We start from the raw sequence: 13,473 nt of genomic DNA on the forward strand, positions 1-13,473 counted from the left end.
CTAAAATCATGTCGAATTCGTGTCGAGTGCCTTTATTCTTAGGCAACTCACACGGTACAGATTCAGGGAATACGTCCTTAATTCGATCAAATCTTTTTTAGAAATATTTCCTTAAAAAGTCTCAGGATTGGAACGTAAACATTCCATCCGAGACTTCTGATCGAGGACACTATCGTCCATCGATGAGCTGCTAAGAATCCGTTCGCTCTCACGAATTAGTATTGCCGACCGAATATACGTCACGTACTTGTTATCTGGGGCAAGTACGCAGATCGGCTTGACTTTGTCATTACGCAGATCACGCAAGAATCGGTTCGGTTCTAGCGTTGGCACTTGAGTTATCTCCGAAGTTGTCTTCGGAGACGCTAGCAGATCAAGTGTATAAGCGCCTACACTTAATATATTGTTTACTAGTACATTAAATGTTCCAGCTCCTCTTTAATACTTTTTTCAAAGGTGCCTGAGATCTGTGATCACACGTTTTCAGGAACTTATTCCCGCTAAATTGTAGGTACCTATTTCATGAAATTTTATTTGGGAAGTATCTTTCCAGGCTGCCGCTAGCTGTGGTACCGAGACCACAGCGATATCCTGTACGATCGACTCTGCAGTCGATCTAGGACTTTTGAACCGTCTCTTATAGACAAGCTTCTCTAATGTTCTTGGTTTTTCTTTTTTTTTAGCAAACATCCTTGTTTCGTATCACTCAACTTGTTCGAGTGGTCGAACTTCGACGCTGCTTGTGCTTGTGCACAGCCGTCGGTATCTAGTTAACTTCACAGTGTGATGATCTTTTACAATGAGGTCTTTTGCAGTCGGGAAAACGACCTATTCACGAGTGAGGCCGTCGCACCCACTCGTAGGACATCCACACGCTTGTGGACCGCCCAAGACGTTCATTAGGTGAGACACTGATGAAGTAGAGACAGGCATCGTGAAGGCTTAATGCTGCCAGCTTATACATCGCCCGTACTTTCTGAGCTATGGTAATCCAAGGATGACATCAAATTTGTCATTTAAATCTAGCACGCTGAAATAATCATCGTACAGTTTACTCTTTAACGTGTAAAGGATACAGACTACACATTTCTTTACTGTTACATATGCGCCTGTTGCTTGGCGCTCTGTCATCCTCGTTAAACGTATATCACGCTCGATAAATTTGATCTTGCGATCTTCAAGCGATTGGTGCCGTATAAAACTGTTTGACGCCCAACAATCGACAAGGAAATTTAGTGGCAATTTATTTGCCTCACTATAAATTCCAAGGTGATAAGGTCAATATCATCATATGGAGTAGTTACACACAATGTTTCTGTGTGAGGAGCAACTTACGTTAAAAAGCCTGCAAGTTAATTTGACGATGCTGGATCAGTAGGCGCTCCGCACTTAATTTCACCACTGCGTCGAACCCGCGGCGTCCGCTGTTCGTAGCGAGAGGTCGATCGTTTCGCTTAGTGCTTTTAGGCATTGGGCGCGGGGCACTACACTGGCCCGTCTTTCGATACGATTGCATTTCTTGCAACTGTTTGTGACTTGAAGAGCGAGAATTCGCGCTGTCCACATACGAAAGGTTCAATAGTTCTGGACCTCCGTTTTCTTTTCGTCTCGAAGACGATAAGCTGTAGGGTGGACGAAAGCCTGTTTAAGACTGAAGTCATATTGTTTCGCTACAGAGAATACTTGGTTTTGCGTCTCTAGCTTAAGCCGGAACAGGTAGCTCTGACAGGACCGCCTGGAAGACCCTAGATGAACACAGTCACCTGTGTTTGCTCATCAATAGAATGACTCACGATACAACTGACCAGGTATTGTGTATGTTAGGCGTAAGCACGTACACTAGTACGTGCAGAGGAAGACTTCTCTTTAAGACAACTAACTTAAAGAGGGTTAAATGAAAATTGTATTAATATAATTAAGTATCTCTTTTTTCCATCTGTTAATGCTTACTTAATTATAAACTAATACTAAACATGCAATTGAAATCTTATCTCTCTCTCTCTTTGTTTACGTTTACAGCTGATTAGTCTGCGGGATATATAGATATAATGGCCTATACCAATTTATGGATAAGATTTCTGAATATTACTATATTAAGTAATATTCTCCAAATATTATCTACCTTTCAGATAATGTATTAATTACCAACCATTAAGTGTTAATTTTATGTAACGATACACCCCGTTACAGCACCCCTCCCTTTAACGACAATCACTCTGAATGTCATTAAATGGAGTGGTCACTATGTGACCACTGTATTTAAAACGATGTTGATTGGTCAGATTAATTATTTTTAATTCTATCGCATGGTCAACAAGTCCACGCGGTATGAAAATAGTGTGGCGCCTTCGGCTGCGGTTCATGCAGCCGCGGGCGAAGCATTATTGTCTCTTGCGGCAGACGTTCCATCTGCTGTAGCGTCATCTTCTCACCACGTGAATATGACCCCTCTCTGGAGGTCGACTTCGAATGCGAGTCGGACGAAATGGCCGACTCGGGGAGAATAGAACAGTCGCCTGATAGACGTCAGGCGGCTGACTATGAGCCTTCAAATGAGAGGGCTCATTTTGATAGACGAGTTAATAGTCTATTTGGTTCCGACAATGAGGATGATCCCTCATCGCCCGTTCCGTCTCCCGTACGGTCACCGGCACCTGTTTCTGTGCAAGGTGATTACGATGGCGTAAGCCATCGTAATAATAGTTCTTGTGGTACCCCTGCATCAGTGGATACCACTCAGGGGAGTGGAGACAATAAAATGTCTAATCTCGCCCCTGAGAAGAAGCCGTGGCTTTTGCTAGAACGGCTAATCAATAGCTTGTCTGGAGAGACTACTCCTCACAATAAATATCCCTTATTTTTTGCGACAAAGCTACATGGCCTTGATTCCAGCGCAAAGAACTTTCGCGCTGAGGAAGATTTTTATCTCGATGCTTTTCTTAAGCATCGATGATTTAGTGGCAACAATAATCGAGATAAAGTCTCGCTTATGCAATCCTGGAGCGCGTTCATTCGCAATGTCAAAGACGTTGGACGCGAAGCCTGGCTTCAAAAACTTAACGCGAATCGCGTTAAGTTTGAGAAACGAACTCCAACCGGTGCAAAGTATAAATTACACCGGCTTTCACGTGAGGCTGGACTTCTATGCCTCACGCGGGGTGATACCTGTCCGTGTTGTGCTGACAACTCGTAGAGCGTAAAAGGGGATGTCTATTCCCTTTCTTCGCTCTGCGGAAGGGCTCACATCTCTATTGAGATGCGCGATGCGATTGACGTTTTGCAATTGATTTACATGCGCCAAGGGCGCGTGTTTTCCGATGGGCCTTCTGAGCCATCGGGTGGGTCTCGTCATACTGACGGACGAGGCCCTCAACGTCAACAATCAGCTGGGAACGAGGTTCCCAGCTGTCATGCGAAGGTGGATAACCTCGCCAGCGAACAAGATAACTCGTTCGCTGCCCCTTCACATCACGGTGGTTCTGGATTCGCTCCACAAGGAAACGTTGACCACCGTTGGAATCCACCAATGGTTGTGGTGGAGGAGGGAAAATTAGACCCGACCGTATGTCGGATCTAATGTCGAAGATCGACAAAATGGATCCCTTCCTCCATGATTTGGAGGAGGGTCTTGAACACGAGCGCGGTAAGCGTCGCTCGTTGGAACAGATGGTGCAGAATCACCATATCGAGCGGTTGGAAGACCGTTCGAAGGGTGCGTACTCCTTGTTGGAGTACGAGCGGAACTATCATGCTGTTCGCGATGAGCTGTCATCAGCTCATCGTAGTTTCGAGGATCTTCGGAACAAGCATGAGAAACTTCAGGTTCAACATGAGAACCTGGTTCGCGATCACAAGAATCTTTTGGGGATTCTTGAAAAGGGTGGTCACATCCGTCCTCGGAAGAAGCCGCGTACTGATGGTACGGGCGGAGCCGACCAACGTAAAACGTAGGATGCGTTCGCATCCTACGTGGCAATTCTATTGTGTACGCATTGCCTCTTCGATGCAGTACACGGAAAGGCCCAATGAACTTGGGTAGTAGTTTACTGCTACCCACATTAGTGACTAATCGCTTAGGTAAGTTTACCGTAGAGAGTAGCACTAGATCATTAATTTTTAAATGAAAGAACATTTGCTCTTCCATGTTTGTCTGCGTCCCGTTTCTAACGGTCCACTGCGTTAGCAATGAAATCCTTACGAAACGGATTACTGATTCTCGAGCCATCAGAAATTTTTCTGCTGACTCATTTGTTTTATCTTTTCCAGTGCGCACAAAGCGCACTGCTATGAGATCTTTCTCATCTTCGATGTCGATTGCTTCGACATCACTCGCGTTGTTGGTAACTTCGAAGCGTGATGAGCATGAGCCAGAAATGGTTTTCTCGTGCGAGCCCTCTTAAACTAGAGGATCCTTCTAAATGGGTGGGTATGCGTGGATGGCGTAAGCCATTCACGAAGAACGGTGTATGCTTTGTAGACGCATGCACCTAATTATTGATGGCGAATTCGACCATCGGTAAAAACTCGCTCCAATTTTCGGACACGATTGGACGTAACCTCGAAGTATCTCTTCAAGGTCGCGATTTGCGAGTTGCGTCTGGACATCCGTCTCTGAATGATTAGAAGTTGACATAGTCAGCCGAGTTCCGCAAGATCGGATCACGGATTGTTAAAACTCCGTCGTGAACCGTAAATCTCTATCCGAGACCAGTTCACGGGTAAACAGTGCAGTTTGAATATCGTGTCGATAAAGAACGGGCACAACCCGGAGCCAGGATCAGTTCTGGTACTGCAACAAGATGTACCATCTTGCTATATCTGTTTACAAAAACAAGGATTCCATTATTTTTGTGACGGCTTCATGAAATCCGAAGACGAAGTCCATAGATATGGACTGCCAACATTCTGCCGGAAGTGGGAAAGTTTTGAAAGGTGCAAAAGATGAAGGGCTAGGCTTCATCCGTCGACATACCTCGCAAGCACGAAAGTACCTGCGCACGAAGTGATACTAACGGGACCAGTAAAAGTCGCGACTTACTGTGAGACAAGTTTTTTCATGTCCACGATGCCCACTTGTTGGTGCATCGTGACACTCATACATGATGCGCTAGCGCAAATCATTGTGAGTAGGGACGACAACACGTGGAATGTCGTTGGCAACGGCTATGTAGTACAGTAAGTCGTTGCGGGTTGTGTATCGATCGGACGACAATCGGTATAAAGCCGGTAAATCTTTAAAAGATTTATTAAATGAATTCATGAGATGATCGATTAAATGGAGAAGGTCTTTATCTTCTGTGTAGGCTTTTTTATGTCATCAAACAGAGGTGATGATGGAACACTTGTAATGAGTGTTGCAACAGTGGGATTATTTTCACTGCTCGAGTGCACAGCCGGCTCGAAATCGGGTCAGCGTGATAACGCATTAGCGACGACATTAAGTCGTTCTAGTTTATATTCTACGAAGAAATTATTCTCCGTAAAGAAGGATAGCCACCTCGCCATTCTTTGCGAGAGGTGTGGACTGTTTAGGGCCGTGCGTAATGACGCATGGTCCGTGTCCGAGTACATACAATAAAATGTCTCGTCTTACCCTGAGAAAAAGCCGTGGCTTTACCCGAACGGCTAGTCAGTAACTTGTCTGGAGAGACAACTCCTCACAATTAATATCCTTTATTTATTGCGGCAAAGCTACATGGCCTGGATCCCAGCGCGAAGAACTTTTGCGCTAAGGAAGATTTTTACCTCGATGGTTTTCTTAAGCATCGATGGTATAGTGGCAACAACAAGCGAGATAAAATCTCGTTAATGCAAGCCTGAAGCGCGTTTTTTTCCAATGTCAAAGACATTGGATGCGGCTTCAAAGTCCTAACGCAATTCGCGTTAAGTTTGAGAAACGAATCCAACCGGTGCAAGGTTTAAAATTGCACCGGTCGTCTCGTGAGGCAGGACTTCCATGCCTCACGTAGGGCGACCCGTGTCCATGTTGTGTCGACAATACGAAACGAGTGAAAGGAGATGAATACTCCCTTTCTTCCCCCTGGGGAAGGGCTCGCATCTCTATTGAGATGCCGATGCGATTGACGTTTTTTGCAATAGATTTACACGCGCCAGGGGCGCGCGTTTTTCAATGGACCCTCTAATCCATCTGATGAGTCTCGTTATACTAACAGACGAGGCCCTCAACGTCAATAACCAGCTGGGAACGAGGCCCCCATCTGTCATGCGAAGGTGAATAACCGCGCTAGTTAACCAGATAACTCATTCGCTGCCCCTTCACATCACGGTGGTTTTGAATACGTTCCACAAGGAAACGTTGACCACCGTGGGAGTCCACCAAAGGTTGTGGTGGAGGAGGGAAAATTAGATCCGAACCGTATGTCGGATCTAATGTCGAAGATCGACAAAATGGATCACTTCCTCCATGATTTGGAGGAGGGTCTTGAACACGAGCGCGGTAAGCGTCGCTCGTTGGAACAGATGGTGCAGAATCACCATATCGAGCGGTTGGAAGACCGTTCGAAGGGTGCGTACTCCTTGTTGGAGTACGAGCGGAACTATCATGCTGTTCGCGATGAGCTGTCGTCAGCTCATCGTAGTTTCGAGGATCTTCGGAACCGGCATGAGAAACTTCAGGTTCAACATGAGAACCTGGTTCGCAAATCCCAAGAATCTGTTAAAGATTCTCGAAAAGTGTGGTCAGATCAGTCCTCGGAAGAAGCCGCGTACTGATGGTACGGGCGGAGCCGACCAACATTAAACGTAGAATGCGTTCGCATCCTACGTGGCAATTCTACTGTGTACGAATTGCCTCTGCGATGCAGTACACGGAATAACTCAACGAACTTGTGTAGTAGTTTACTACTAAACACAGTAGTGACTACGCTCTTAAGTAAGTTTACCTTAGACAGTAGTACTAGGTTATTAATTGAATGAATATTTGCTCTTCCATGTTTGTCTGAGTTCCGTATCCGCCGGTCTAAAGCGTTAGCAATGGAATCCTGTAGGAAACGGACTACTAATGCTTGAGCCGGCAGAAATTCCTCTGCTGACTCATTTGCTTGTATTTTCCAGTGCGTTTTGTGCCCACTGACATGAGACCATTCTCTCTTTTGATGTCGAAACAATCAACACCATTCGCGTCGTTGGTAATTTCGACGCGTGATGAGGAAGAGTCATGAATGGTGTTGCTCGTGCGAGTCCACTTGCGTCCTTACCTCTGCTCTGCTCCTCTCCAGATAAAGCACTACATTCTCGTAGATTTTTGCAAGACTGCGCAGTAGACAGTGTGCAACGTCCTCATCCTCCAACTTGGTGCTAATACTGCCAAGCTTGGCGCTGATGTTGAGGTCCTCGTTGCAGTGATGCAAAACGTTGTCGCCTTTTGCCATTTCCATGCTGTTCAGCTAGCGCTCCAAGTAGATGCGACCAGCCTTCTGCAATCCGCACGTACAAATTCTTAATAAGCGTCCGGTCAACCCAGGCTTCTTCATTGTCGATACCACGTGATGATAGTCCGCGTCCATGTAAAGCCTACATAAGGTCAAACGCAATATTGCTGGACTTGACATATTCGACTTTGGCACAGGTGTTCGCAAACGACGGATTACCTCACGGTTGACCATGTGCCAAACTGACTTGATGAGGAACTCGCCACGCATGTAGCGGTTCCACTGGGATAGCTGTCGCCGTTAAGCTTTTCGATAGCAATATTCGTCGAACCATCTTGCAAAAGTCATACTCGTTGGGCTCATAAATTGTTGAGCTCTAAAGATGAAGAGAACAATGTAGAAAAAGAGCGAAGCGAAGAGTCAACTCGATGAGGCGAAAATACTTGAGTCGCAGAAAGGAATATTCAGAAGTGAATGATTTGTTAGGGCTACGCTTCTACTTTTCGTTACCGCTCGTTTCTCTATAGTATAATTTACCATACTTTATTATAAGTAAATGGGATGCTAAACCGCGATTTGGGCCGATTTAGGTCGTGTACATTACCTGAAACCTAAAACCTTCAATAACCTTTACTTTTCATAATTCGACTTTCCTTTTTGCCATCTGATCTCGAACATAGTCCCAAGGCAGCTCAATGTGTCGGTTGCGACGAGCGAATGCTGGCTTAGTCGTCTTGGAACCTTGACGTCAGGATGCTCACAATATAGCACCGACTTCGGTGCAATGCACATACCCAGTCACGCTTTTTGGTATCTGGGTCATTACCTCAATTCGAGTTGCAATATCCACCAACCGTCAGCTTGCCACTCTTTTGAATATGCGTGAACAATCCCCAGGCTTTAAGTGCCAATAACGTATCGCAATACTCTCTTGGCTGCACCGATGTGTTGTTGGTTGGATTTTACACGTATCGGCTAAGCTGCTTAACGACACAAGCCAAGTCGGGCCTCGTGCATGTCGCTAGATACATCAAAGATCCAATTAGCTCACAATACGGAGATACTCTTCCAATCGCTGGTGGCTGCTTGCGTTGTGCAGTATCCATATAATTTACAGTCAATCTTAATGTTGTTTCCATCGGAATTCTGCAAGGGTATGCGTCTGTAATCTTGATACAATTTTCATTCTGCTCCACTTCCACGCCTAAAAAAGTGTTGAGAAATCCCTGTACCTTGAGTCCGTAGTCCACATCCAGTCTTTGGAACATTTCCATCTAAAGATCATCATTCGACGTAGTATATAAGATGCCGTCAACGTAGAGAAGAACTCTCGCAAATTCGCCGTCGTGCGTATAGTAATACAAATATGGCTTGGTGCGACACTGCACGAATCCAAAATCGATAAACAGCCATTTACTTCTTAATTCCAGTCACGTCTGGATTGTATTAACCCATAAGGGCTTGTTCATGACGCAAACTGTATTATCCAGCATGCACGCGTAGCCTTTTAGCAACTCAAGGCATTGTTGGATACATAACTTGCATTAAGATAAGCGGTGCTTATGTCGCCTTGGAAAATGGAAAGCTCCAGCTGGACACATACTGCAACAAAAAATTAAAAGTAGTCATGCAGCCACTAGCCTAAATGTCTCTATGAAATGAATTCTAGGACGTTGTTTGTCGTCCCGCGCAACAATTGGCGCTCGAAATCTGACGACATTGTCCAAATGGTCGTTTTAAGGTCAAAGACCCACATGGTATTTATTGCTATACTTCCATTTGACATTTTATAGTTGAAAATCATACCCCATACGCTTTCTCTTTAGCTCTACCATATCCGCATCCAACGCCTCTCTCGAGCTGATTGCATATTTTGATGCCATGCCGCGCTGTACGTCCTTGGGTACTTTACATTTTTTTTCTTTAATGCCACCTTCAAATTGAATGTCGGTATGAAGTGCTCGAAAAGACGATCAAAGTAACCAGAACTTATAAAGCTCTAGATTTGCTCATTCTCTCTTTGCGTTTGCGTCTTCTTTTTATCTCGATATCTCGCGGATGCGTGTGACCAATGATTTGTTCCGGTACAATCATTAATTAATTTTTTGTTGCAGATACCAAGGCATAAACGCCATCGTCGCTTTCAATTTCAAGCTGATCATCTGGATCAAATAAGTACTCGTTGTAACGGGACCCTACGACTTGTACTGCTTCAGTACAAGTCCACTTCGCACTGCTTCAGTCGCGAGTGGTGCCTAACGTTACTTCACGTACATTAGTACGTGCAGAGGAAGACTACTCTTTAAGACAACTACCTTAAAGAGGGTTAAATGAAAGCTGTATTAATATAATTAAGTTTGTCTTATTTCTATCTGTAAATGCTAACTTAATTATGAACTAATAACATGCAATTGAAATCTTATCTTATCTGTCTCTCTCTCTTTGTTTACGTTTACAGCTGATTAGTCTGCGGGATAAATAGATATAATGGCCTTTACCTATTTATGGATAAGATTTCAGAACATTACTATAGACACTAATATTTTCTAAATGAATCTCTACTTATAAGATAATATAGTAATTAACAACCTTTAAGTGTTAATTTCATGTAACGATACACCCCGTTACAGTCGTAATCTGCCGAATCGCTCATAGATTCCTTGACTGACTGCAGCCATGTCCGTGACATACCCCGCCGATTCAGCAGAGTGATCTTTTACGGCAATTTCATCACCAGCAAATTCGTCATTGAAAGATGTGTCATTCAAATTCTTCATTTTGATCATCCGCCACAAGAATTATCATGATCGGCAATATCGCTTAAAACCCTTACACTGTTGCAATCATTATCAGTTCACTCGAGCTGAATCCGCATCAGGTTATGAAATGCCTCCTGCACTATCGCTCTCCCCCGTTTCCACAAACGCATCTTCAAAAGCAGCCAGGAAGCTGTTTCGAAGAATATCATTACATAATTTGTATCGTCGCTCTTTCACTGGACTTTCCACCATGATACTCCTTGTGTACAGGATTTGCCGTTGGCACTTGAAAGCGTAGTCGCCCACGCCACAAGTCCAAGAGGTCGGACGCCACCGATTCCATTGCATCATTGCTACTTGAGATTCTTGACCCAGTATCAAATCCTGCGATAGGGAATTTTCCAGTGACGTCGTCATCGCCATCACCGTCAGTCATAAATGTCACCTTTTTATATAAATTTGCGAAAGTTTTTGCAGCCAAGTCTTCACCTTTCGCTTATACCCGCTGTCAAAGCGACTGTATTTGATTGTTTCATTCATCTTTACGTCGAACAAGAAACCGGTTATGTGCTTCGTCGGAAAGTATGTATGACAGCCGACAATATCGTAACGATAACCGATTAAAAATTCCATGCGACAGGTCACCGTAACCTTTATCTGCTTGGAACTTGGCAGTGATAATGAACCAATTCTCTGAATGTATCTATAGCCAGGACTATGTGGTAAAACATCGTACACCACTTCTGGTCCAATTGCCGCATTTTTTTAAGTTAAAACAATATGCCTTGCAAATATGACACCGCGTTTTTCATTTTCTACTTTGTTTCGTTTTCTTTCAAAAAGAAGACAATTTAACTTTTCACATATTTCCATTTTCACGTGTTGCGAAGAGCTAAGTAGAAATGTGGCAGTATAACGAAAAGTTTCTCATGAGAAAACAGGTTCATACGTGTATTTAAGATCGAAAAAAAGGAAAAAAAAACATTCGATTTCTATAGATAAATACCTCCTTGCGCTCCTCTGTTCTTCTCCTTACCAGTTATGATATCACAGATACGGAAAACTGATGTGATCTTTACTATGTGATTGCTGATTCTGAGGGCCAAAGAATATTCGGTGAGTGTGTTGGAGTCAGCTCGAACTAGTACGCTACCTGTTTCGGACCAAGCCAGGCATACACTGGGGTAGTGGTCATTTCGAATTCAGACTTCCTTCTAAGCTTATCCGAATTTTAGTGGTTGTGCCAGCAAATAGAACAATGTAAGACGAAATTCGACTTGAGGAGACGCCAAAAGTGCTTTTCTCCTGAACTTTACCAAACCAAGTTTAACAAAAGCGTTTGTTTTGCCATTGGCAATTCTTCATCCGGCGCTTTTAATATACTTTGACGGCTTTGCCCTTTCCCGCCACATCCCATCCGAGGCGTTGCTAGCTAGGTGCAGCGTGCAATAAGATTGTGGATGAGAGAAGAGAAGGAGTGAAGCTCGTGATATGCCCTAACAAGTCGTGCAATGTAAATCGTTTCGTGCTCTTTATAATTTGGAGTTTTAAATAATATGTATAAACATATTTGTGTCGGCAATTAGGTAATTCTAGCAAAGCACTCGATAATTATAAGATCACCGTAAAAACATAAGCCTGCAGCTTATCAAAGCTCTTGTTGGTCTTTGAATATGGGCGATAAAATTCCAGCGGTGGCCAGTAGTAGTCCACCACACTGCAATCTAGTTGCTGAAAATTACAACCGAGCAACGACACAGCCTATTTGCTTCTCTCTACGCAATGCTATAAGACAAAAAGAATGTAAAATTAAAAAAAAACACAAATCGAGTTGGATTGAAAGAATTTGTAATTTAGTAATGTACTGTATTATTATCACGAACACTTCGATAAAAAAAACAAAAAAAAACACTGTCAACTGTTTCAAATAAATACCGGACATGGACTCTCTTTTAAGCGAAAGTCGTTTTCCAACTCTTAAGCCGCCTCTTTGCTCATCGTTGTGACACTAAGGCATCGCTTTCACTGTGCTACTATCGTCGTCCTGTCGTATCAATACCGCATCACTCAGTGGCGTTGTCCATCCAATCCGCTCGGCTTTATCCGACGTTTCTTCCGACGCTGACTGGATTTGTCGCTTTAAAGGAGGCAATCGTGAAGACGATATCACCAACTTACGCGGTGAAGCTGGTCGGCAGCACTGCATGTAAAGAAGCATACAATGCGTTCCACGAAGTCTCGACCAGTCATCTGTCGCTGTTCCAAATCCTCGACGCGTTGGTGTTGGCGCTTGATTTTCTTCTGAACGTGATCAAATGAAACGTACATTTCTTAAGTCGTAAGCGCGCCACCTTGGCTTCGTCTTGTATTTCGGTCAATCGGTTTCTTGCATACGCGACCTCACTCTGAAACATTGTATTGTTTTTTTTCAAAACGATTGACATGAATTCAACAAAAGAGACCAAAGATTTTAATGTTAAGAACAGCTCCATGCGACCCACTTATGTTTCTTTTCAAGTTCAATAGTAAAGCCAAATAGGCGTGACAAACATTTCAAGTGCTATTAAGTACGGAATGGTAAAAACTTAATGCTCACATATGATTATTTTGCCCAAATGTATTATGAATGTTTACTTCGTCGCTAGGCCGAGGAGGATACTCCATAGTGTATTGCCTAATGTGTGCTCGACTATTTTTGATCCGTTTTGATTAGTGAACTTATCATTAGGCCGAGGACATAGAGGAAGCCAATTAATAGTGTAATGCCTACGGCAAGGTCGGCATACATTTTTGCATGACTGATCTTCCCATCATTTGCCGTCAATTCTTTAAGTATAACTTTATGGAGTTTCTTCATGTCATTCTCGTTCAGAGCCTTCTTCTTTCCAAAAGAGTTCAATACCGAAATCACCTTCTGATTCTTCAATGCGTCGTCAATGAGACCGGGATTTTTCCGTATATCCTTGAAGAAATCGTCAGCTTTTCCATGCTGATTGTCATTTAAAATCTTCGTCAGCGCTGCCTTGGACTCTTCCGGCGATAAAGGTTCTTTGGTCTTGCCTCGAAGCTTACCAATCGTAGCCGTAAACCAATTTCGCTCTTCAGTGTTCTCCGCGTTGTCAGCAAGACGGCGTTCACCCGAAATGGCGACGGAATCGCTTTGAAACGCTTTGGCGTCCGAAATCGAGACCCTGGCACTCATTGCGACGAAAACAAAGCAAACGACAGTGGTGGTAAGGAGCGTGGATGAACGCATGACAGGAAACAGACGATTGTGCCCAATGGCGACTTGGACGTGAAAAGAAATTATGCACTTTTACAGC

General features: G+C 43.8%; 2 protein-coding genes across 2 annotated transcripts; both read right to left on the reverse strand.

Annotated features, from left to right (window-relative positions):
• Positions 1 to 12,158: 12,158 nt before the first annotated feature.
• CCR75_000875 (uncharacterized protein) lies at positions 12,159 to 12,478 on the reverse strand (the record flags this gene model as incomplete). The annotated part of the gene is made up of 2 exons (XM_067958980.1): positions 12,159 to 12,350; positions 12,371 to 12,478. 2 exons carry the CDS (start codon positions 12,476 to 12,478, stop codon positions 12,159 to 12,161), a joined length of 300 nt encoding a protein of 99 aa, XP_067819566.1.
• Positions 12,479 to 12,839: 361 nt separating this feature from the next.
• CCR75_000876 (uncharacterized protein) lies at positions 12,840 to 13,352 on the reverse strand (the record flags this gene model as incomplete). Its single annotated transcript, XM_067958981.1, has 1 exon — positions 12,840 to 13,352. One exon carries the CDS (start codon positions 13,350 to 13,352, stop codon positions 12,840 to 12,842), a length of 513 nt encoding a protein of 170 aa, XP_067819563.1.
• Positions 13,353 to 13,473: the final 121 nt, after the last annotated feature.

This window comes from Bremia lactucae, linkage group LG9, assembly GCF_004359215.1.
Source record: "Bremia lactucae strain SF5 linkage group LG9, whole genome shotgun sequence".
Classification (NCBI taxonomy): domain Eukaryota; phylum Oomycota; class Peronosporomycetes; order Peronosporales; family Peronosporaceae; genus Bremia; species Bremia lactucae.